We start from the raw sequence: 26506 nt of genomic DNA, 5'->3' as shown, positions 1-26506 counted from the left end.
TTAAAAAAACATTTTAAGAGAGACTACTTAAAAAAAAACATTACATATTCAATTTAAAAAATTAGATTATTTTTTCTCTTTTGATATTGACGCTTTTGTAAATTTAAATTAGTAACATGTATATTTGTTATAATGAAAAGTATATAGGGGTTTGTAGCAGAAAACTCTAAAAAATTCTAAAACAGGGATGATTATTAAAATATAAGGATCTTTTAGTTGAGTAGATTTAAATTTTTATGTAACAATCTGCTTATCTTTAAGAAATAAAAATAATAACGTAGCAATCTAAAACTTTAAAACAATTTTACATTGCAACAAAACAATTTATAAATAGTTACCAAATATTTAACTTTCCTGTTAGAAACAGATCATGTTTTCTTACTTAGTACTCCGGAAAAAAAAATTATTATTTTTGGAAGAAAAAAAAAACTTTGTTTTCATCAAAAACCCAATAAACCCCAGGTTTCGGACGAAAAACCTAGGTGGGCAGGGAATTTTCAGACCCTGTTTCTTACAAATCTGCTTAATTTTTAATTCAATCATGAATTTTAAAAAAATTTTATGCTTCCTATAACAGAGTTGCCACTCAAATCAGGAAAAAAGTTCCATGTGTTTTCCCTGTACATACTAATACACAATATATTAATAGGAAACAACAATTGCTGTGCTCTTGTGTAAGCCATAATACACTAACTATATTTATTAGTTTCAATTGCTGAAAAAACAGCTGAACATACTTAATGATATAGCAAATGAAATAGTTTAGTATAGTTGAAATATCATAGTTAAATAACCCATAGATTACACTTTGAGTGGTCACCATTTTTTAAAAGACAAAAATAAGAAACAAAATTCCCTGCATTTTCAGGTTATTTTTAAATTTCCTGTATTTTCCAGGTTTTCCTTGTTCTCCCCGTGGAGTTACTTATTACACATTGGAATATTACACAAATTTATTTTAATTCTTCAAAATTTTAAGAAATAGTTTTAGTTATGGATTCCAGTTTTAAAAATTTTTTTATGCTTCTTTTACTTAATTCCTATAAGCAGGTTTGTTACCAGTAGAACTGAATTTCTTGAATTCCGTCGACTTTGAAAGTTAGTCGGGGTCTTCTATTTAGGGACATTAGAACTGGCTCCCCCTCCCCCCCCAAAAAACACTATCTCTTCCATGTGCAGCTAAAAAGCGGAAATTCGATAAAAAGCGGAAAAATCTCATCCCTGAAAATAGAAAGTTTAAATTTTCCAGTATACAGGGATGAGAGTAGTCAGTAAGCAAAAAAGAGGAAATCCCAGAAGGAATATTTTATTTATATATATTATTATACAATAAACTATGATATCCAAAAATTAGACAAAAAGAGTGTGATTTTAAAGCCAGTGATTACAAATCCCGATGATTTATTTTTAAATTGTATGAATATGAATCACATGTACGATTTTAAAATCGTGTGAATAAGTATTGTAATATTTGATTTTAAATTAAGAGAATAAGAATCCAGGTATGTGGCTTTTAATTTACATGAATATGAAACTAGAAAATGGATGTCAAGAATACAAATCATGATGCGCAATTTTTAAATCGTGTATAAATAGGAAAATCGATGTTTGATAGTACAACTGCATAAGCGAATCAGATCATTGGATTTTAAACTCGTGTGAATACGAATCGCAACATAGGGTATTAAAAATTCTTAAATAAAAATCACGACATTGGATTGCTAAATATCGTAAATAAGAAATGTGTCGTAGAATATTTAAATCGCATGATAAAAAATCGCAATGTGCAACTTTTAAAGCAGGCCAATACGAAAATCGATGTTTGCCATTAAGATAGTGTGAATAAGAATCGAGAAGAGCGACGTCTGAATTACGAAAATACGAGGTATCTGGTGTGCGGGTAAAAATGCGTAAAATCTTATTTTCCATGAGTAAAAAATAGTTAAAATAATTAAAAATGCGGAAGGGGTGACAGCCACATACTCATCCCTGAGTATAATTTTGTTAAAGAAGCACTTAACTCATAATACTTTTAAGATAACATTTTATTAATATGAATTAAAATGAAAAGATGTTGGGTAAAAAGCTCAAATCATTTGATTCTTCAAACTGATTACAATTTTATCGAACAAGGCTGTTACATTTATATCTAAATACATTATGTATACTGAAATACATTCTGGATAATTTTTACAGCAAATGAGAAGATGAAACCCCAATAGCTTGAGATTCTTTGGAAAACATAATTTTAAATGAACCGCCTCACCCAAAGAATCAAATAATTTAAAAACTTCATTCAACATAAAACATTTTTGCAGCCCCTTTTTTAAAATAAGTTATCCCCCAAATTTAAACAATGAATTTTTTTTTTTTTAATCAGACAATTGAAACTACAGTTTGAAATGTCAAAAATCTGCTTGGAAACAATACTTTTCTATGGAAAAACTATATTGTAATTTTCAGATCACATGGTCCATAAGTGGAAAATTAGATAAAATTCTTAAGAACAAAAAAATCACGAATTTTTAGATAATTAAAAATGTATAGATATTAAAAATGTATGGATATTACAGATATATAGATATTTACAAATACAACATACCTTGTAAAGTATACGTTTTACCAGAATTGGTGATGCCATAGCTAAAAACTAAGGAGTTCTGGCCATCAATGAAGTTTTGCATTGTTTTCATGATAGTTTCCTCAAAAAAGAGAAATTGGCCAGTCTCAGGTCCAAATGCTCGACTATAGGTAAAATCTGCTATAGATTCCTCCTTATTATTTTTGAATTTCAATGAACTCTTAGGGAAAACAGCTCTCACAGTAACATCATCTATTGCTGCTATACATTGCTATAAAATAAATAAAAATTATTCAATTGCTTTTTCTTGATGTTTTTTCATTTCTATTATCAAATAAAAAAAATTTTAGCCTTTAAAATTACACATCCAAAAAAAAAAGAGAAAAAAAAGAAGACAAATAAAAAACCATTCCTGCCAACACCAGATAAATAAAATAGGAGATTTTACCATCAATAAAGCTTTGAAATGAAGCTAGCAACATTTTTTAAGCTACGAGTAAAGTTTTGATACATCATACATAAGGAAGTAAGTCAAAAAAAGAAATTCTAAATATTATAAGCATTTACATTTAGTGAAGTAAAAAATATTAATATAAATCGTAATCTAAACCATTACTTATAATTACTTGAACCATTAACCCTTTTGCCATCAGTGGATATATTTAATTGCAACTTTATTTTTTAAATTTCAACAAATCTGATGAAATTTGAGAATATACGGGCAAACAGGAGATGGGGTAAAATACAGGAGTTTTCGTTAAAAAACAAGAGACTTGGCAGTTATGAAAAACACAAATTAATATGTGAAAACATTAAAATAAAGTAAAAAAAATAAAAACTTAGCATGACTGCAGAAAATCAACTTTAATAACTAAAAAACTTAAAACAGTGACAAACACTGATAAATTAGATCTACAAGAACAGAACCATTGCACTAGTATATTAAAAACCAAGCTTTAATAAAAACCTGATAATTTCATATTAAAATACTTAGTACATTTGTTGTCAATAAATTTTTAAAACAAATTTCCTTTATTTAAACCAATGATACTATCAAAAGTCTAGTTAATATCTATTATTATATTTTACATACCTTATAGCCAGCATCTTCTTCTCTTTGCAGCATTGGGCGAATACGAGCATACACGCTCATATTATCAGACTGTTTAGGATCCTCTTTTTCGAACGCATCATTTAAATTCAGCCTCACGTTAGGCATTTCCGGTTGGGGAGAGTTGCAAAACGACTCCTTAACACACAAAATAAAATATATATTAATTAAAATTTTTTAAACAGTTCTTTCAAAATGAAACATGCTATATTTTGAAAATAGGATAAATTTCCCTGTTTTAAATATATAGTTATCAATATATCTCAATCTTAAAAATAGTAACATTAACAATGAGTGCAATGGAATTCAGCTCACTGTAAGCATGTGCAGACCCACAAGTATTTCTTCTAACACGTGAATTGATTGGTGGGTTTTTTCACGCTACGGACAGACTATACACCAAAATTGATTGGGGTTGAACAAATTTGAAATTTTTTGAAGGAAGCCATAAAAAAACAACACTTATTGCATAATTCGTGACAAAATTGACATGGTAAAGGAAAAGATGTAATTAAACACTTTGAAAAGTACCCAATGAAAATAAAAAGCACTTTCTAAAAATGATATGCACCCAGAAAGAACAAATAAAAATTAAGCATTCTTTTCTTAAACTTGTAAATGTAAATTAGTAAAAAAAATATTCATATTTTTTTTACCCTGATAGTATGTTCTCCCACTTTCTACATTTTTGCTAGTCCGATAGAAAGCGTAACATCGGGGCTTCACTGTATATAGATAAGAGCAAAAAAACTTAACGTTATAGGTTGTCTCCTAAATTTTTCTTGTTAAGCTAATTTTCGGCAAACTATGAGACAAATTTTTTTTCACTATTAAAAAATTTTGCTACTATTTCACTATTAAAAATGCAGGAAATTACTATTCATGTTAAAATAATTTCCTACACATTACTATATTAAGCTAAGGCTGCAAACTTTCTACACTTTTTGGGAAAATTGTGTCTAGTGGTATTTAAGTTTATGTTTTAATGAATGATTATTTGTCCTATGAAATTGATTTAAAGTTATTTTCTACTCCACTACATGTAAATAGGAAACACCACTCTGTTCTAACTCTCTTAGGGTGAGACTTTTAAAATTGTTGGCAGAATTACCAAAAATTCTGAAAAATTTAGTTTTTTAAGTAGTAAAAAAAAAATTTAGCAGTTGGTAACCCTTTGGTTAGTTGGGTAATAATTATTCTCAACTCGTGAAATTTTTATAAGTTTCTCTTTTTCAAAGGGAGTATATCAATAAATTTTTTTAAGTGATTTTAAATTGTTCTAAGTCAATAATTTCTAACTTACTGTCATTTCGTTTTGTCCCCCATGGATATTGTGGATAAATAAACAAGATTTGACAAACAATAAAAATATAAATGAACAAAACAAATGCAGAAAATCAAATATGAGGACACATAAAATGAGGGAAAATGAAGGATAAATATGCAATAAAATTTAGGGTCTGTCAAGGTTTTTCAGAGAGGTATCTATTTTGTGAAAATTTAGACATAATTTGTGAATAATTAAAATTTATGTTAAAAAATCAACACAAAAATATGGATTTATCGTCTTTCACGGGATACAAAAATAAAATTTTAAGAAAAAGTATTTTATGAAACTACCATTAAACAAAAGTTATTTACCTGGACAGACCCCATATAATATAAAATAAGAATAAAAATGCAACTAACCTAGTAAGTTTTTTTTTTTTTTCTTAAAAAAAAAAAGAAAACTATCATGATTTTAAGTAGAAATTTATTTTATTTCACATAGAATCTATTAATTTTTTAAGATTTATTCTGTTTTAGACATCTCTTAGTTTACACCATGTTTATCTTCAAAAATAATTTCATTTTTTATAAAGCATCTAAGAATGACAGAAAACAATAATATTTTTCACTTATTTTTTTCTTCCCTTATTTTTCTTTGTTACAGAATTATTTTCAAGGGAACTTTTTTAAATAAGTTTCTACTTATTTCTATAATAGGAACTTATTTTCAGAAAAAAATTATTTTTTAAATTACTGTCATTTTATTTCCNTTTTTTTTCCCCCCCCCCCCTGGATGTTGCAGATTAATTACACAAGTTTTGACACACAGAAGAAACTTAAATGAAAAAGCAAAAGCTAATACAAAGAACTAAAAATATGTGGACAGATTAAAAAAAAAAAAAAGTATCATGATTTCAGTTTAAAGTGTTGTCACTAAAAAATAAAAGTAAACATCCTCCCTTCTGATTGATACATCAAAATAAGTTTATTAAGCATATAACAGATGACTCTGTTGCTTAGGCCAAATCACTAATTTTCATTAGAAATGAGCCATATTCAAATTTATTGGAAATATCTTTGAATGCTATTACTGTGTTTAAGTTTTTATTTATTAAAGATTTGTAACTGTGAGCTCAGGGATGGAAGGTAACGAAAGGTGGATGTGACCTACCAAAAATAGCAATTATTCAGCAAATTTTGCTGGGCCATTCAGCATATTTACAGAAATTCATTTTCTCTTACTTTACTTAGAAAACATAAATTAAATTATAATTTTAATGTGTCTTACTTTCTTAAAATTTACTTGGAGTAACTAAATTATAAGGCTCCAAGAATCGGGGAGCAATAAATAACAGAGCAAGGGTCTGCCCAGGCCGAATTTAGTACCGTTTAGTGGCAACTTGACAAATTCAACTTTTAGGAATTTCTAATTTTATTTTTTTATGCCCTAAGAAACTATAAATTCATATTTTTGTGTTGATTTTTTAATATAATTTATAATTTTCACAAATTACTTCTAAATTTTCACAAAAATAGGTACCTCTCAGAAAAACCTAGACAGACCCCTGCAGAGAGTGTAGCCCTTAATGTAATAATTTTAACTGCAAAAAAAAGTATTGAGATATTAAATAAAACTAAGAAGAAAAGAACGAGAAGCGTATTTTACATGCTTTGATGCTGGTATTATTTATTGAATTACTATGTATAACAACTATATCTGTATTCACTTTATTGTTCGTTTTTTAAATTCAACAAATGAATATATTTTAAAGAAGTTGTGCAAATTATTTGTAATTTACTTTTAATCCATTATTTTTTTTTCCTTTCTTTCTTTTTAACCATTGAAATATTTTCATTTTAAAGCATGCTTCTCTTTCTACTGAGTTCATTAATGTCCCACTATTCGATGATATTAGCCTATTACTAAATTATTTAATTCAAGTTATAGTGAAAAATTATGTCCTCATCTTAAAAAAAAGAAATCAATTGATTTGCATTTAACGTTTATTTATTAAATGGTTTACTATTTATTGATAAGAATAAAAGTAAGTTATTCCAGGGGTCTGTCTAGCTTTTCCTGAAAGCAGGGGTGATTGTGAGCCCAAGTCAAAATTCTGGAAAATTTCCCGAATTCGAAGAAAAAAAAAAAAGTTTATCATTTCTTACGAGACACAAAAATAAAAGTATTTTGTGAAACTACCGTTTTGAATTTTTGAGTTGAATTTGTGAAGGTACCGCTAAACGGTAGTAAATTTGGCGTGGACAGACAACAGCCCTTAGTGGGCTAAGGGATTCACGGCAGCCAAGGCTCTACAATGTGGTCAGCATCGCACACAGACAGATTTTACTTTCAATACTAACTAGTACCCATTGATATGACACTTCTTTACAGTAGTTAAATTTTTTACCCATTGAACCAGTTTCAGTTCTTTACAAAAATTCAATGTCTTACCCGTTGAACAACCGCACCTCATTGATTGGAATAATTAGGTATAAAATTATTAAATCAGTCACTTATGGGTGAAAAAAATAAGATACAGTTAAAATATCATCAAAATAATTTTTTTTATTAAAACTAAAAAATTACACACTTATTAATGATTTAGCCTATTTCAAAATTTCAATAGGAATTTCCCCCTCCCAAAAATATCAGTCAGCGTTGCCTCTGTATATAATGCCATATACATGTATAAAGTCACTTATACAGTATATATATAATTTTCATTGAATACTTGTTTCATTCTATAACCAAAAGCGGTTATTTTAAATAATATAATAAGAGTTATAAATGTATGGCACATATGAAGAGATTTGGCACATATTTTTGGAAATTATAGCTCTTATCAACACATGAAAAAGAAATTTTAGGGTTAATTCTTTGTCAAATTATTACTTGTTTAGTTACAAATAAGATATTTTCCGAAACATAATATATTTATTTTTTATGCATATCTTGAAAAAAAAAAGTTCAATATTTTTATTTGAGACCAGTTTTTGGTAAAAAAGGGCCAAGAAATTTTAAAGTCCTGGGTCCTAAGGACTGGTACTTGCCAAAGTATAGCGGTATAACTGATGATGGAATAATATTCTCTTTTTCAAAAACTACATATGTTAAAGAAATAAAACAAATTCATATATAAACATTTGTAAATAAAAGAAACCACATACCATCCTAAAAAACTATTTCTCAATGAAAATTCTTACAGCACGAAATAAATAAAGTACAAACAAACTTCACATGAAATTATCGACAAGATCCAAACAAATTAACTTTCATTTTTTGCCGCCAGTAATATTTTTTAACCAATCAAAAGGCTAAACTGCTCTTGACACAGAATTTGTTCCAGCATTCAAATTTAAAGCTGAATTGAAATTTGCTGATTGGCTGGAAACCTCATCATATTTTATTTTTTTTTTTGCAGGAGAAAAGGCCTCAGAGAAACTGTTAACGGTTAACCGTTTACAAATCAGCGCGCTTTTTTTGTTTATGTTTAATTTTTTGTTTATGTTTTTTGTTTAATAAATAGAGGCATTTGATTGGTCGATTACATCGTCGTTTTCATCGTTATCGCTTAATCGTATTGTCAGGTTTACTAGAATGGCGCTTTTAGCATTTTTGTTTGGCGCNTTTTTGTGTAATAAGTGTAATCTATATAAATTAGTTAAGTCTGCTTTTCATTTAGTTCGTTATTTATTAAAAAATGGATTTAACTGATTTTAATTCAGATCCTTCGCAAAGTATTATGTTATTTTCAGACACTCCCTCTTGTAAAGCTGAACCATGTATGCTTGGTATAGATGAAGCTGGTCGAGGTCCAGTGTTGGGTTAGTTTAGTTTTTGCTGGGTAGTTTTTTTTTAAATATAGTTTCTAAAACTTGGTGTTCACTTTCTTTATATTTTGAAAAGTATTAAAGATAGTGATTACTGCTTAGCATATAAAAGCTCCAATCATTTTGCATGTTTAATGAAATGCATGTGAGTCTACTGAGCTGTGTTCGGTGAGATTATTTGGCATTTTGTTCATGTTTTTATAGTTACAGTTAAAATAATATGTATGGTGCAATTAAAGTAATATTATATAAGTCGAAAATGGGTTTAAATTATGTAACTGTACATGTATTTGGATATAGTCATTATTAAAAATAGTTAATGATTGAATTTCTTGGTATACAAAAAGGCCAAAAATAGTATAAAAGATAATTAAATTAAGGGGAATGTGATTGTTAAGGAAAGTGGTAGTACAATGCTATCGTAGGATTACAATATCCCAATAGTTCCAAAGGGTGACAAAATGTGAGGTTTGAACAAATTGGTATCACCAAATTTGGAAAAAGGGTGAAACTAAAATAAATTAAAGATAATGACATGCTATATTCAGATACAAACTTTAACATTGAATACGATAAGATGTTTCCAATAAGGAAATTAACAAATTTCCCTAACAGTGAAAAAAAATACTTACCATATACAGAAGGACAAAGGTAACAGCAATAAGCAAAATCACCAAATGAAAAAACACACACTTGTTTAAAATCAACATGTTTTATTATGAGCGAATTCACAACTTAATTAGTACGACATATCTTTATATGCATGTTGTAATACTGCACGAAATGCCTTATTAAGAATTGGTGACGAGAACTGACGTCATGCATAAAAAAAAAAAATAAGAGGAAGCGAGAAATTTAACTATTGAAAAAGATATTTATAGAAAGCAAACTTAAATTTAAGTGAGTCTTTAGTGTTAAAGGTATAAAATGTAGATGTTTGATTTAAAGAAATTGATTACAGTTATGTATTTAATTTAAAATAAAGGTTAAGAAAAAGAATGATAACAAGAACCCCTCGATACCGACCAAAGTCCGCATCTGGGATAAAAAAGAAAGTAACCAGCCAGCAGGCTCGAAAAAAGAGAATGTGTTCAAGTATCTTAAAAAATTTGTTAACTGGTGTGAGACGAGAGAAATTATAGCCAATTAAATTAAAAGAGAAGGAGAGTTCGAAAAATCAAAGGAAAGAGATTGGTTAAGTTAGCCCCCCTGAAAAAAAAAAGAAAGGCGGGAATAGAGGGTAACTCTCCCAACTGGAAGGACAATGACCATGAGGAAGATCAAGCAGAAAGTTAAAATAAATATAAGCTACTACATAAAAAAATGAATGAAGTTTTAAGAAAATGAAAGAATTAGGTAATATTAAATTGTCACGTTATGCAAGTGTAAATGTGGCAATACCCCCATAAGCAGAATATTTTCGAATGTTCTGCAACAGGACTTATTAATTTATACAGATGTTCTGCAAGCATTGGATTGGGATTGTTCTGCAAGACTACTGGAGGCAAGTGGGCGGAGAAGGGGGATTCGCAGCAAAACGCTGTCACTTATTCAAGATACAAATTGTTCTGCAGGACTACGTTTGTTCTGAGACGTACGTCACCGTTTTAGGCACTTTCTGCTTCTGGGGCAATACCTGTATGGACCGGAAATTTTATATAAAATTTTTGTAATCTCGATAAAATTTTATTTCAAACAAATATTAAGTCCCTGTGGCAGAATTTTTTCTGACTTTCTGCGACAAACCTAATTAGAACCAATATCTTTCTGCAAGATATTTTTATCGTTATAAATGTATGTGTAATGAATTTATAATAATAGATGAAATTCGTGTTTATAAAATAAGTCTACATGCATAGAATAAAACTGTGTAGATTTTTTTTTTAATTTCATAATATAAGTTTACATTTCTTAATAAGTTTAAATTGTTTAAGTATAAATTTGCATAATCTTCGATAATAACGAAAAGTTATAAATGTATAGATCTGCAGACAAAAATGCTTACTAGAGCATAAATAAAGATTACCCAGAACCTGTAATAAGATAGAACTTATAGAAATAGCTAAGAATGGACAATAAGATTAAATTTATAAAACAAGATAACTGAATTTGAAGTATCAGTTTAAAACAGTATGATTTAATGTTTCACTATAGTAGTTATATCAGGTACAGAAACAAATCAGGTGAAAAAATTAATATTGAAGTTGAGTAATCAAAATAATAAAATAGTATTGACTATAACCGAATTCTAAAAGCAAAAAAATTAAAGCAATGTTTGTTTCAATTTTTTCTACATCTAATTAATTTTACCTAATTAATTAGATTCGATTAATATTGTACTGACTTATTGAAAGATTTTTTTTTTAAAAAAAAGGAGGTAAATAAAACTTTTTTCGTGATCAGATTAAGTTCAGAACGAAAAAAATACACAGCGCTTGTGATTTCGCACTGTATTGTGTAAATATATAGCACTGATTCCACACGAAGTATGCAGAAGCAGTTTCCGACTCAATATGCTCAAGTCTATTCAACATCTCGAAACGAAATAGTCTTTATCAGTACTGAAACATCGGTATTAGAGCCATATTCATTGGATGCGATTTTTTTCGCATGCGTATGGAAACCTGTTTGAAAGTGACCAGTAAATATTTTTCACCAATCTGGTTTTCATTCGCATGCTAAAAAATCGTAGATAGTGAGATATCTTTCAGGCTTTATTTCATTTATCGTTAGATTGCGTTTTTTTTTTTATCGACGATTTAATTCAAAGCATATAGGCATTTTTAGATGTTGTCGACTTCCATCTTATTTCTTTTTCGGAATGCCGCCTTGATAAATCAGTTTTCAAATTTGTTTTAATTATTGTGGCTTCACAATTGCAACAAATAACCTTTTCGCTAGACATGATTTTTTAAAAAAAAGAATCTTTTTACGCATGAAATTTTCCACATAAGTGCAAAAAATATAAAATGCTCTGTTCTCATAAAAAAACACAAAGCAAATTACTGCGCCAGCGATAGAGGCTGAAGTTGGCAAATTTCCAAAAATAGCTTAATAAAGGGGAAAAAAATTCTCCCCTTTTTATCCAGTAACTGTTTGTGTTGGAGATTAACGGAGAATTACGAGCGCTTTCTCCTTCCGCGGTACGCTAGAAAAAAAAATATTTAAAACAATTCTGTAAGAAAAAAATTTTGCAGAACCATTATTGCTTCTGCAGAAATTTTTTGTTTCTGAAGAAAATGTTTTTTTTTTTTGTTGATAAAACACATTCTGTTTCTGCAGAATTTATTTTGAGAACTTTTGTTTGTAGCAAACCAAAAAATTTTATTTCCCAAATAAAAAAAATCTTTCTGCAAGAACTCAGTCTCTTTCTGCGACAATGTCGCCGTGTTTCTGCCACGGGGTATTAAGTAAATATCAAAATATGAGAATTTTCCTCAATACTAAATGTTCCGAAAAGTTTGAAGACAAAAATTTTACTGAAGTTCAAGTAACCAAAAAAAAATTTAAATAAACTTGTTTTAAAGTTTAATATAGATGCCATAAAAAAAATTCGAAATTTAGCATTAAAAAGTAAAAGTAGAAAAGGATATAAAATTGGAAAAAGAGTCACCCATTTCTGTACACAGCTCTGAATTGCAGACGACAATTGTTACAGGCAAAAACTCTGATATATTCAAATATCGCAAATTGCATCTTCCCCACACTGGAAAGAAAAAATACATAAACAGTAATAACAGTTCTTAAAAACACAAAAAATAAACATTGTAAATCAAAACTAATAACAAGTGATTATATGGTGAGCAAATATTGTTAGGGACAACAAATTGGAAACATCAGTAAAAGTTTTAAAAAAATTGCAATATATGAATCTCAAATATATAATGTCGCAACTAAAGTGAGGGAAAAAGAAAAAAACAAATAAGGCCAAACAACATACAATTACTTATAACTGTCAATTAAAATGACACAGAGGAAGAAATTAGAACATAAAATTTGAATCAAAAGTAAAATTCGATTGCTTTTAGCAATAAATAAATAATTGAACAATTAGTAAATCCAACATAATTTTGATTGAAAATGTTGCAAAGAACGCACTATGTTTGAGATGATCATACATTAAATTCATTGACCATAAAATATGTGAACCAACAATATATGTTAACCATGCACTCAAATAAAAATTAATCAGACATTGTGATAAAAACATTGAAGAAGAAATTGTTCATTAATTAGCAATATAACATTACTCAATATAACTGATACTGAGTGCTGACACATAACTGAGTATCAAAAGTATATAAAATAATTAAAAAGTTATTCTAATATTCATGAATATAAGGTTTTACAAATGATATATATAAAAAAAAACATTAAACATAATAATTACACTTCTATGTATAGTTAGTGTAACTTATAGATTACTAAGAAACATTCTATTTACTGATAATAAATTATCGTAATCTGGTATCTGGCTACTGATAATAAATTATCGTAATCTGGCCAAGGAACTGGGCTCTTCACTTGTTCATATAGGTGATAGAGCATCTCAAACAGCAATTACCAGATTGGCAAGTGGACACACGAATAGTCTCTCGTACTTAGAAGGAAGAAAAACTTATGCAGTCTGCTCCAAATGTGAAGCCCAGCAGACCTCTGCAGAACATATCCTTGACTGCTTGGGCCTTTCCAAGGAGGACTTATACGCTACTCCACTTCTTGTCATCGGCTTTTTGAGGGTCAACAACCTATTGGATCTTGTCTGACTTCGTCAGACAATTTGAGGATAAGGAACAACAATGATCGTAATTAGTGAAATTACAAGTACTGTACATTAAAAACTCAAATTAGTGTTTAAACAAGCATTGTATGGTGCTTGGCAAAAGCAAATAAAATAATTATGAAATGTTCCTTCAATTCAATTATGTGATAAGAGTTTAATGTGTGATACGTCTATTTTTCAAAAGCTAATGTGTTAGCTGGAGAAAATAAAAGAAGAGAAATATCTCTTCCTTTTTGAGAAAGTGGGGTAAAAACTTTCCTGGCACTGTTTTTTTTTTTTTTATTGAAGGCAACAAACAGGAAACTAATGGTCATTCTTTGAGGTTGCAGGTGGCCTCCTTATCTTGACAAAATCATTTTGTAATTTAATCCTTTCCACCCCCTGCAGCACTTTCTCCTTCATCCCTTGACCTTATCCTCAAATTTCAATAGATAAGAGTCAGTGTCCTTGACTTGAAAAATAGGAGTTGAGAGTGAGGGTTTAAAAGTTATTTATAAGGGGGGAGATTATTCTTTTTGAAATCCTCAGAACATAGTGTGAGGGATAACCTAGATAACAACAAAGCATTAAATTAGCAGATTTAATTTGTTTTTTAAACTCCATCAGGATTAATGCCCATTTGCAACACAAATATGTTTATAAGAAAAACATTTGTATCAAGAGTAACCATATTCTTAAAGTATCAAAATCAGGAATTGCGATAAAATAATGAATCATGAAAATTACAAAATACTTATTCAATTTGTGATATTTAAAGACATATATCTGTAGTACATATTGCAATTAGGACATGTAATTAAACAAAACCATGAAATTTACCACTGCAATAAAATTGAAATGCTTGCTTTAATTAACTACATTGCAATTTATGTTAAATAAATGTATTATTGAGTATAATCATACCAATAAAGAAGAAATATAAACTGTCAAGTTCCTTAAATTCTATACAACGTAAGATTAAAAATAAGAAATTGATTTGAAATTATATTTAAAAAATATATTTATAAAGATTGAGTGTATGGTTAAGTACATTAACTATGATTCATATTAATCTCATTTTCACAAATTCTGAAAAATTTATGATGAACATAGTTAAAAAATGATTGGTGGTGTTTATTAAATTTGAAATTATTATTTTTCTTTTTTATATGATGATGCACTTAAAGATATAGTGTACACAATTTATATTTTAATTGAGTAGGAAAATGCATAAAAAGAATCTTGTGTAATTATTATTTTTTTCAATAGTTTAACACGTGACCTTTTGTATTATTTATTTGTTTATATAATTAGTGATTAATTAATTTTTTAATTTGATTTCTTTATTTTTGAAATTGTTTTCTTAAGCATTCGTAACATTTTCCTTTAATAAAGAGCTAGACCTAAACTAATATTTTTAAAATTCAAACAAGATCATATCTTTACATATTAGAAATATTTTAAAACACAATATGTAATTTATATTTGAAGTGTAACGCAAACCAATATTTAACGCAAAATTTATTTCTAGGTCCAATGGTATATGGAGCTGCTTACTGTCCTGTCTCTCAAGTGGATGCTTTAAAAGCTAAAGGAGTAGCAGGTGGATACTAGTTTATTCTTGTTGATTTGATATGTCCTTAAAAAAAGATTTTTTTTAAAATCCAATTAACTGTATTTAAATGAACAATGATACAGTATTTAAATTATCCTTAGATTTGGAATCGTTAAAAAATTACTTGATTAAAATATAAAACAGTAATCCTTGGCTTCAAAAAATACCAATCGAATTAAAAGTCGACATGTTTCAAGTGCTCAAAAATAGGTGCCCATTCTTAAAACTTGCCAGACTCGATTGGATACATTATATAATTATGTCAACAATAAGCAACTGTGCACCTTACTTATATAGTGTACTCATACTGTAGTGATCCACCTACATAGAGCACATCATATTTTATCTTGAAAATATTAAAGCTTTTACACCGAATTGCAAATAAATAATTGTTCAATATTGAGACTTTTATAAAGTACCCTTGTTACTTCAAAGTGAAAAGATTTTAAAGATTCGTTTCTCTAACTTTAATAAAAAAATTATAAAAAAGTTTCACGTCTGGCAGACTCAATAAGTTGTTAATAGTGTATTTTACTTTTAGTCTAAATGCAGGCAGTGTGATAATAACCTGTGCTTGGCTGTTGAAATTCATTTTGATCACTTGTTTTCTCACAGTTGCGACAGCTAAATGAATGCATTACAGTTAAAATGGTCTTTAGTTCTTCTTTTACAAAAGTATCTTTTGCTAATTACTGACATATGTTCACATTGTATATATATGTGTGTGTGTGTTTATACACACACAATGGAACCTCGGACGTATTAAAAAAAAAACGTTTTTGACTTCTGATATTAGTCCAAATAGTAAAATGCATAGCCAGTTCATATGAAACATTTAAATTATATTTTTATGATGCTTTTTTTACTTTATTTTATTTTTAATATTTGCAGATTCAAAAACTCTGACGGAAGAGAAGCGAGAAAACTTATTTGAAATAATATCTGATTCAAAAGATATGATGGGATGGCTTTTGGAAATCCTTTCACCCACCGTTATTAGTAACAACATGTTAAAGAGGTAAATATTTAAACCAGTAATTTCAGTAATATTTCATTTCTTTAGTGGTGCAGTGCCATCATCTTTAGCACAAATATGCATATGACATTCCTGTGCTTCTCAATTTATAGATGAGTGCTACAACTAAATAACTATTTCTATTATACACTAAATAACTATTTTCATGGGGGTCCAGAGTCATCAACAATCACAGAAAATTATAACTTCCAAATATGTGTCTTTCTTTTTCTCATTTGACTCGATGGAGATAAGCATGTATTAATTGAGATTATTTTAAAGCTAGATTTTGAGTCTGAGGGGCCATCCACTAATTCTACAAAATATTTTAAACTTCATAATGTACTTTTATTTTCTTGGATTTTTTATATAAATTTTCCGTCATCTTGAGTTTTTTATGAAAAAAGTCAGCAATTTTTAGGCACAAGTTTTAAAAAAAAGTATGAACTGAGAAGTTTTTATCTAGTTTAACATTTGAAAAATCTTATATGATTCAGATTTATTATTTATCAGAATCTTATATGATTCAGTGTTTATTTTAATTCAAATTTGATTGATAAAAAGTTGGAAAGATCTCATATAATTCTATTTAGATTTATTAGTTAACATAAATAATTTTACTTAGTAATAATTTTTTAGAAAGAAAGAAAATAACATTTAAAATCGAAGGTATATGGTATTAACAAATTTTGTGAGACCCCAACTATTATTAAATATTATAGTTTACCAAACAGTTTGAAATATATTAAATGCAAATTGTGCATAGTATTGTGATTAAAGTTGATCATTAAGGTCTAAATCAATTAACAAATCTTATTAACTATACATTTTTTTATATATTAATGTAATTTATACCAAGAAATAATAATTTTAAAATAGTTAATAATGGTTAGACATTGATTCAAATAAGCTTATCTTAAAATGTAGCTTAAGTAGAGATAGATTATAGAATTACATTTTTACAAAGAAACAACTCTTTTAGTTTTCAAGTTTTAATTTCGAAAACAATCAAAATCAAAAATATATTAATAGCAGGGTAAAATGAGAAAAATAAGTTTTAAAGCTAAGTACCTTTAAATTTAGGATACAAATATATTGTACAGGAAAGCAATAACTTTATGACTTTTATTTATTTTATGTTAATGTCAATCAAAAATATATAGAAAATTAATGTGCGAAAACTGGGTGTAATTTTTCCGGCCAATAAAAATGCAGCAACAATGATGGAAAGCTGCAGCACCATCATTCGATTTTTATAAAAATTGAGATTAAAAAAATTTTAGTGTCATATTCTTTAAATGTGCATAAAGAAACCATTTAACAATTTACTTCCGCCAAAAACGTTTAGCTTCATTGCTATTTGCATTTTTATTTTTAATTCATTGGGGAAAAAATTTTGCTAATATATTTGTGATAAGAATTAACAAGTTTTTCTTAGTTTGCTTCATTTATCATTTCAGTGTGGTCAATAATATTGATTTTGTAAATATTTTTGTTGAGTAGAAATAATTTTCATTTATCGATTACGTCATAATTAGTTAATGTGTTTATAAATTTAGAATGAGCAACTCTATAGTGAATATATTTAAAGTTGTTCATGAAATGGTTTTATCTTGATTATTTAAAGTATTGTATTTGTTAGTGAGCATATCCTAATTATGATGTTTTTTTTTTGTACTTATTTTTTGTTGGAAAATTTTACTACGCACCCTAAGTTTTAAAATACAAAATTTTTATGCGAAAGAATAGATATTTCTAGCGAAAAATTCTTTTTATTCTTCAAAAGTAAGTTTTGTTTTCCTTTCCTTCTATGTTTTTGTGGTTATGACACCAACCTATTAAGTTCGTGTCTCTGAAAAGTCAATTGCCTTAGTACACCGTTTTATTTGTAGTCCGTTAGCGCAATGCTTGAACTGGGGGTTCAATTACTAATCAGAACTCTAGTTTAGGACATTCATAGACAGAGCTTCATCACTTGGTAATTTTTATATCCCTTTTTGATTTAATCAATATGAAATATAACTAAAATCCTACATTCGCAGCATTTTATCAAATTGCACAAAATATTAAAGACTTCTTATTTATGTTACTGGATTTGTGATATTCTGAATTTTTCTTATTCTTGAACTTTCTTCTTGGAAAAAAATTCAATAATGCAGAGATGATTGTGCTCCGGAAAAAATCCAGATTTCCGGATTGATCGCTAATCGTGATCCGGAAGTTTCTGGAAATCCAAGGTCTAGAAGAAGAAGAATCATTGATCACTTTTACGTCTAAAAATTCTTGTATATTTTATTTAGAAATATTAGAACTAGAATTTATACTTTCATTTTTAAATATTTGTAATCTTTCATTTGTAAATATTTTTTCTCTTAGAATAATAAATGTGATTCGACATAAAAGTAAACTAATACATAATTATTCGTTTAAATTATGCTGCATATAATTTAATTTGAATTTCATGTTTTTAAAATGTCAATGATTTAAATTTATGAAGACATTTATTTTTTTGAATAGCGCCATTAATGATTTTACTCGGGAAATTTTCAGGATGTTTGAGTTAGGCTCACAATCACCCCTGATAATTCAATTGAAATTTTAATAAAGTAGGAATATGGGAGCCTTTATTCTTGAAAAATTTCTAAAAGATATATGAATTTAGATGAAGAAAAAAAATCTTTTCAAAGCTTAAGTTGAATACTTTCAATAAAAGTAATTTTAAGCAGTTATTTTAATTTTTTTAAAAATCTAAATCGTTCATTAATGTTTCAGGTCAAAATATAATCTCAATGCCTTGTCTCATGATTCAGCTATAGCATTGATTAGAAAAGCCTTAAGTTTAGGAGTAAATGTTACAGAGGTTGGTGACTAACTCTTTAAAAAAATTACCTTATAATTACCTGCATAACATGATTATATTAATAAACTTATAAATCAACATTTTCTTTGTTTGATCTATGGATAAAATTTTTCTTAATATAAGTAATTTATTTTAAATAGTTGCAAGTATAAATGTTAAATACCCAAGTTTTTATAACTTTTGGTAAATACCCTAGGTATTTACCTGAAAAAAAATTCATAAATATCTAGATATAATGAATCTTATTGAAAATTTAATTATTATGTTTTTCTTTTGGGTTTTACAAAAATGTATATATATTTATGGTGTAATTAAGTTTTCTGTACGTTAAAGAATAGTTAATGAGTTATTTACCGACAAGAAAAATTCTGTCAATTGAATATGTAAATTATTGGAATAATTGTATTTTAGTTTTTATTTGAGAGTGACTATGGCTTAATCATTCTGAAGTTCACATTTTGATTCATAATTCCTAATATTTGTGGTGTCAAAACTAACTTTAAGCAATGAAAGTTTTTCCAGAAATATATTTGTAAAAACCAATTTTTTTTTCAGATTTTACTTAATTTATTTTAGTAAATTTATCATAGAAAACTTTTCTTGCAAATGAATAATATGCAATCCCTCTTGGATCGATATTTAGTTGTGGTGTGATCCCCGTGGCAGAAACACGGCGACACAGCGACATTGTCGCAGAAAGCGACTGAGTTCTTGCAGAAAGATTTTTTTTATTTGGGAAANTATCTGAATAGTAATGTTTGATATGCTAATTTAAATTGGCTGTAAATTTTTGAGTATTAACATAGTTATTAGTAATTGATTAAAATATATAGAGCTTAATATTAATAAGACTTTCAAATGAGTAAAAAATATATGCATGCTAGCTTTTGCATATTAAGTTTGCATGTTAAGTTTAGTAGGTTGTTGCGGTTCTTCCCATATAAAAAAATCTGTTTAGGGGGAAGGAGAATTACTAATTTTTTCTTGAAATTAAAATTTAATGTTTAACTTTTGAACTCTTAACAAAGATTTACATACATTATTTATTACAAGAAATATAATAAGTAAATAAAATTTATATTAAATGCTACTATGCCTAATGTTTTTGAGAACTGAAATATATTATACTTACGAGAGTAAAAAAAAAGGATTTATTAAATTTTTTTTTAAATTTAAATGTGTAAATTGATTTGAAAAAAAAAATAGTTTTAGTCCATTAAATGCAATAGCAATATATAATAGCAGAAGAAAAAGAAAATGATTCTAGATGTCAAATTACATTGCTGTTTTTTTATTGTTGAATCAATTCTAATTAAAAATCTTTCCTTCAAATATAACTCATTTGAATTCTTTATCTTGTCTATCAGTAGATAGAATCATTTTAAATATGCATATTAATAGATAAAAAGGTAGAGAATTTATAGTGTGGTCAACTTTGCAGTTTCACAGATTTTTTTTTCTTTTCTTTTGAAAATTCTCTTTCTTTTACTTTCCTATTCTTTTTACCATTTAACATTTAAAGTGAAAGATTATTTTACTTTTGTAGAATTATGTTATTTTTGAAGATAATTTAGAATATTTAAATTAAGCCCTGTTTCCTATGGACCTGTAGCTTCCTAAGTATGGTGGAATCTCTGTAATTATAGAGTATTATTTAAAATATGTATTTTTCTGTAAATAGAAGTAAAACTGCAAATATTATGAGTTACCACTGCTAATATTTTTAACAATTTAATTATCAAGTTTCAAAAATTCAATTGAATTTAATTTCAAATTTATTACAATTATTTATTATTTATACTAACTATTATTTTGTTACAACTTTTGCCAATATAATTTTCAAAAAACTGATTTTATTCACGTGTTATAAATATTTCGGTATAATTTAATGTATATATAAAGTAATTTATTAATTAAAGTTTTTTTTCTCTCCCTTTTTAAAGATATATGTGGACACTGTGGGGCCACCAGACAAATATGAAGCTAAACTCTCTAATTTGTTTCCTGGCATTAAAGTTACTGTTGCAAAAAAAGCTGATTCAATCTATCCAATTGTTAGTGCAGCTAGTATATGTGCTAAAGTAGGTGATTATTTGAGTTTTATTACTAATCCTATTTTTCAAAGTGTATATGTTTCTGTCAAACACTTTTAAGTGAAGTTTAATTTTTATTTGAATAAATGTGTCAAAAAAAATAATTTTTACTAATTTTATTGATAGATAACAAATTGTAGAACTCTCTTAATCCAAAATACCTGAAATTTCACTTCAATCTGAATCTGGTATCTATTATTTGAAATTCCAATTAAATCTAATTTTGAATCTTGTATCTTTATCTGGAATTTCGTGTAAATCAACCCTTTTTTTTTCTCTCAAATTTCATGTAAAAATATTTCCAATATCAAGAAATGTTGTAGATATTTTATCCCTTTTTAATATTCGTTAACCTGAACATTCACTTGTCTTATAGTTCATTTAAATGGAGGTTTATTCCATGGCTGTCAGAGTCATTTTATTTTTGGAGATAAATAAATGATGATTTGTGAATAATTTTTCTGAGGTGATATATATTAAATACGGTGATATGATCTCTGATCTGGGGGTTTTCAATCATAACAAACGCCTTTTAACATAAAATATATTTAATAACAAGAAGGATGATGATAATGGTACAGTGTCATGGAGGAAACNCCCTTTTTAATATTCGTTAACCTGAACATTCACTTGTCTTATAGTTCATTTAAATGGAGGTTTATTCCATGGCTGTCAGAGTCATTTTATTTTTGGAGATAAATAAATGATGATTTGTGAATAATTTTTCTAAGGTGATATATACTTATCCCTACCTCTGCAATGATTCTACTGTACTTATTTTCAAAGAAAAAAAATATGAACGATACTATTACAAAATCTGTCCTGATTTTTAAAAAAAAATGTAATCTTGATTCTTCTTCTTTCTTGAGAGCTTTTTCAGAAGAAGGGAAACATTTGTTGGTTTCCATTAATAAGGGAGTTAAATTTTTTGCTTAGGTCAATAAAGAAATTTGGCAAAAAAAAATCTTTTGCGCTATCTCAAAACTGCGTTTAGGGATATTTGTGTTGTTGTGTGAGAATGAAAAGAAATTTTTATGGATGTGTGCATGTTTGCACTGGTTTTGGAAAAAGGCTAAAGCTTGTAAAAAAAACCTGAAAAAGTGCAATCATATCAACCACCTGTTATAGTAACTTTTAACACAATGTAGTTTTCTTTTGCTGTAAATAAAATCATTATATTTTAAACTCTGCGTCAGAAATTTTTGTGTTATATGTGAACTAATTAGACACCCTATATATTTAAGAAATTTATCATTCAACTTGAATAGCTAGTTTTCTATAGTTTATTTATTTTCCTTCTTTATTCATTTATTAATTTTTTATTATTAACGGATTAACATTTTATCCAAGTTTGAAATTTCAGCGTAAGAATGTATGTTGCAAGTAAGAAACCAGCTTTAGCAAAACAAAACAAACTAGTTTTTTTTTTTTTTTAAGAACTTTTTCAGTTTATTTCCTTTGCTTAAATATATCAACTGCAGTTAGTTGTGAGAAATTTTTATAACATCTTCAGATATAGTAACTTATCTTAAACAGAAAATAATTATTTCTGTCTCATTTATAAACTCTTATATTTTGGTTAGGTTGCAAGAGACAATGCATTAAAAGCATGGAAGTTTGCAGAAGGTGATAATTTAAATGAAATGGAATATGGATCAGGTTATCCAAATGGTAATTATGTCTATTAATGTAACAATCAACTAGCAACTTATGTAAATATTGCTATATGAACTGTTGTTGCCAGAGTGTTCAGTTTTATTAGCATATTAAAAATATGCAAAAGTAATAACAGAGTTAGAATTGAAATTGATTTGTAAAAGTGATATGTAAGAAAGAAATTATTCGCATAAAATTTGTTAAATCAGAAAAATCTTATTTTCATTTTAAACATTTTTTTTCCTTACTAAAACGGAACTAAGAATACTTCATATGAGTTACAAGTGGTAATTGAATTTCCTTATGTTTAGGATTTTAGAATCTGGAGTAATTGGTTCTATTAATAAAGCTTTAACTTATCCTGTCAGGATAAGAAAGATTTCAGAAAAAAAGAGATACTTTGCAATTTGTTTGTAATATCATATATTCTGAAGCTGATTTGTTCATGTTTACTAATATAATACTAGGTGTTAAAAAGCCTTCATGAAAGTTTTAAGTAATTGAATTACTGCATGCTTAGGATTTTTGAATATATAGTGATTGGTTGTATTAATAAAACAATTTGTTCTGCCAAGTCTTTAAATAAGTTGGCAGTTGTATAAATAAGATCATTTAAATTACGATAGATAAATACTATATCAATTTTGAATCAGCTAAAAGAAATACTTAACAATTTGTTTGTAATATCATGTATTCTGAAACTGATTTTCCCATGTTTACTAATATAATACCGGATGTTAAAAAGAATTTTATAATCCAGAAGGTTTTATTGTTTTTTTTTTCCATGTTAATAACAGAAATACATTACAGTCCAACCTTGTGTGTCACTTAAAAATAACAAGATAAGTGACATTTTAAAAATATTCTATTTTTATATATTTGGAGCATGCACTCAATACATTTTAAAATCACAGAAATGTCGTTTTTGCATGTTTTCCCACTAAACTTTTTAGTGTGGAAATAAAAAATTTCGTTGATTAACTTAAATGTTTTGTTTTTTTGTTGTTTTTTTCCCTTTGAAACTGTAAACGTTGTAGTAAAGATACTCCGAAATTTTCTTTTTCTTTGTTAGTTTTAATTTCATAATTAGTTTTCATTTTGAATTAACACAAGAAGATTTTAAAACGCAAAGCATTAAGGGTAAAACAATCAAATTGAGATTAGGCTAAACATTCATTTTGAAGATTAAAAATGCATAATTTGAGATGATTATTCAAAATAAAGCTATAAAATTTAAATTTCAAAGTTTATGTTCATTCGAAATTAAAGTAAATATTTTAATTCAAATTAGCTCTTTCCCCTTCAATAAGAATATTTACTTTACCAAAATTTGTGCATTAATTTTTTTGTTTATAAAAATGAGGTAAACAAAAGTGTATGTAAGAAATATTTAATGAAACATGTATTTTTTTAGATCCTGTGACAAAAAAGTTTCTCACTCAGAGTATTGATCCTGTATTTGGTTTTCCTCAAATCGTTAGATTCAGCTGGTCAACTGCTGGGAAAATTTTAGAAAACAGTGCAGTACAAGTCGAATGGTAATTAAAAAGTTACCTTCTTTATATTATTAATATAACAACATATCAATTGTTAAACTTGGTAATACTCTTAGTTATCCTGATTTTCTTTAAAAAAATATTTTGCCCTAATATATTTGATATTTGTGCATGTTTAGAACATCCCATTTTACAAATACAAATTTAGAATCATAATCAATTTTAAATTAAGGATCTGATTTTCAATCCTACAATTGCTCAAACCCAGAGATCGTCCACTAATAATATATATGGTTCAAGCATTTAGCTGTATTTTATTACTCTTTAATTTGCATTTGTTATACTTAACTAAAGGGAATTGCCCACATTTTTATTTTCCCCGTTGGTTTCTCTTGCTTTTTTTTTTTTCTCTCAAAGTAGTCTGATATATGTGTACTGTCTCTAATTTTTTTCTTGGCTCACTAAGAGGCTCAACTTGACGAAAAAATTTATCAACCGGTGTTTTGGATTTAATATCATGTTATATTTTACCATGTGACATTTAAACAAAAATTTCTCATTTAAAAGAATTCTTTATGAAAAGTTTTTTAATAAGACCTCTTTCAATAAAAAAGTATTAAACAGAGTATTTTGGACTGGACTTTAAATTATTGAAAAATATAATTATAAATATGAAGTAATATAGTTTTGACAGTATTCAGAGTTCTAAAGGGCAATGGATGGTGGGCTTGTAATTTACCTAAGTTAATTGCATTTCTGACATTAAGTATTCCTATTTCATAATGTGCTAGACAGACATGAAATCTATCACAGTTGAACTAACAGTGAGATGTTTTTATGGATTGAATTCAAGAAACGGTTGCAGAGATGTGTATACCATACAGATCAGTTTTACTCCGAATTCCTTCCTTTGGTTATTGTGGACATGGTTGTCTTCTATACTCAGCAGCTCCCATTTTTGTAAAAAGAAATGTGGGGAAATAAATTTATGAAAATTTATTCATTTTATCCAAAGGAAAAATATCATTATTGGTTTTATATTTTCTAATTATTTTTTAGTGCATTAATTTCATAAATATATATAAATCATTGTTTTTTACCCAATTTATAATGCATTCTAAGCTTAAATATTACTCATTAACATTGACTGAAAATTTATGATTTCGTCAATTAAGTTTAATTATTCTAGTTGGTAAATTTATGTCCAAATAATGTATAAAAGATGTAAATGAATTATACTTCTAATAATTATTTATGGTTTTTAGGGAAGAAACAGAAGATGATGATGACCAGCAAGAAACCACCAAATCTCAAAATATTTTTAAATTTATGAAAAGTGACACGAAAAAACCTGTGAAACCCAAAAGTCATAACTTTTTTACTCAGCGAAATATACATCAAACAGTTGAATTGTAATTTAGGACTTATAAAGTTGCTTTATTTCATTCATGAGTCTGAGTTTTGAAATTCTAAAATAATTACCGTGAAACCCCTATTTTAACCTGTCTGTTTCATACATTATATCGCTTCCTACGTCATTTTCTGCTGATCTGTGAAAATCTCCCATTCTGATAATGTTACATTATCCCAGATTTTGCTTTACCCTTTTTAGGGAAAGCATGCTTTATATGTTTTTCTAACATCAGAACCTTTTTTTTCTATACAAAACTTCCATTAACTTTTTTTTTTTAATGAGACTTGTTTGTTAGCTGTTTATAGCTTTTCCGACATTCTTTCTGCATTATTGTTTGACTGTGAAAGGTGATTTCCGCCTTGAGTTAAAATTAGAAGAGTGGTTGGATGGGCAAAGCACAGGAAGGGTAGTTAAAGGAAGTGTAGGAACTTAAGTTATAAAATTTACGAGTGGAATTTTTTCCAGCAAACTTCAACCTTTGATCTTGCAATAATCTTATTTAAAAAACAAAGCACTATACAACTGGTTTTGTTCCTTTTCTGGATTCCTACGACCTTTTGGCAGTGTTTGATTTTTCGATAATACGCCTATTTATAATGGATTTCTCCTGTATTTCAACAGCATTGATTAAATACTACTTTTTACTTTGCTTTTGATTGGCCTGTTCTTAATCATGAAATTTATGAGTTTGCTTGCAATGTCACTTAGATAACAATATTCTTTTTGTTTAGCACCTCGAGGTCTGCAATGAAATATAAGTTTCCCGAATATCATCACCTGCTTTAATCAGACATCTTCAATTC

At 27.4% G+C, this 26506-nt stretch overlaps 2 protein-coding genes across 3 annotated transcripts in view; one reads left to right on the top strand and one right to left on the bottom strand.

The window, feature by feature from the left end:
- The window catches only part of LOC107444097 (kinesin-like protein KIF20B), a gene marked incomplete in the record, with an annotated part of 73617 nt that extends 65298 nt beyond the window's left edge, over positions 1 to 8319 (bottom strand). Inside the window, 3 exon segments of the mRNA XM_071180623.1 lie at positions 2603 to 2852; positions 3675 to 3830; positions 8130 to 8319. Of these exon segments, the coding sequence (XP_071036724.1) occupies positions 2603 to 2852; positions 3675 to 3830; positions 8130 to 8132 (409 nt within the window).
- A 253-nt stretch (positions 8320 to 8572) lies between these two features.
- LOC107448464 (ribonuclease H2 subunit A) lies at positions 8573 to 25734 on the top strand. Of its 2 annotated transcripts, none has more exons than XM_016063660.4 (8): positions 8573 to 8786; positions 15086 to 15157; positions 16061 to 16187; positions 18957 to 19044; positions 20988 to 21125; positions 22721 to 22808; positions 24208 to 24331; positions 25555 to 25734. In XM_016063660.4, the coding sequence occupies exons 1-8, from the start codon at positions 8663 to 8665 to the stop codon at positions 25703 to 25705; spliced, it is 912 nt and encodes a 303-aa protein (XP_015919146.2). In that variant the 5' UTR covers positions 8573 to 8662; the 3' UTR covers positions 25706 to 25734. The 2 variants fall into 2 exon arrangements, with proteins under 2 accessions (XP_015919146.2, XP_071036725.1); XM_071180624.1 differs by having other exon boundaries at positions 8675 to 8806.
- The last annotated feature ends 772 nt before the right edge of the window (positions 25735 to 26506 follow it).

Source organism: Parasteatoda tepidariorum, chromosome 5 (assembly GCF_043381705.1).
Source record: "Parasteatoda tepidariorum isolate YZ-2023 chromosome 5, CAS_Ptep_4.0, whole genome shotgun sequence".
Classification (NCBI taxonomy): Eukaryota; Metazoa; Arthropoda; class Arachnida; order Araneae; family Theridiidae; genus Parasteatoda; species Parasteatoda tepidariorum.
The sequence above is the reverse complement of the archived record's forward strand: the minus strand, read 5'-3'. Positions and strand labels throughout refer to the sequence as shown.

Bases quoted from the DNA above. Each gene is read 5' to 3' on its own strand.
- LOC107448464 (XM_016063660.4), top strand. From the start codon at position 8,663: ATGGATTTAACTGATTTTAATTCAGATCCTTCGCAAAGTATTATGTTA. The intron at 21,126-22,720 runs GTAGGTGATTAT...TATTTTGGTTAG, and splicing joins CAGCTAGTATATGTGCTAAA to GTTGCAAGAGACAATGCATT. The intron at 22,809-24,207 runs GTAATTATGTCT...GTATTTTTTTAG, and splicing joins TGGATCAGGTTATCCAAATG to ATCCTGTGACAAAAAAGTTT.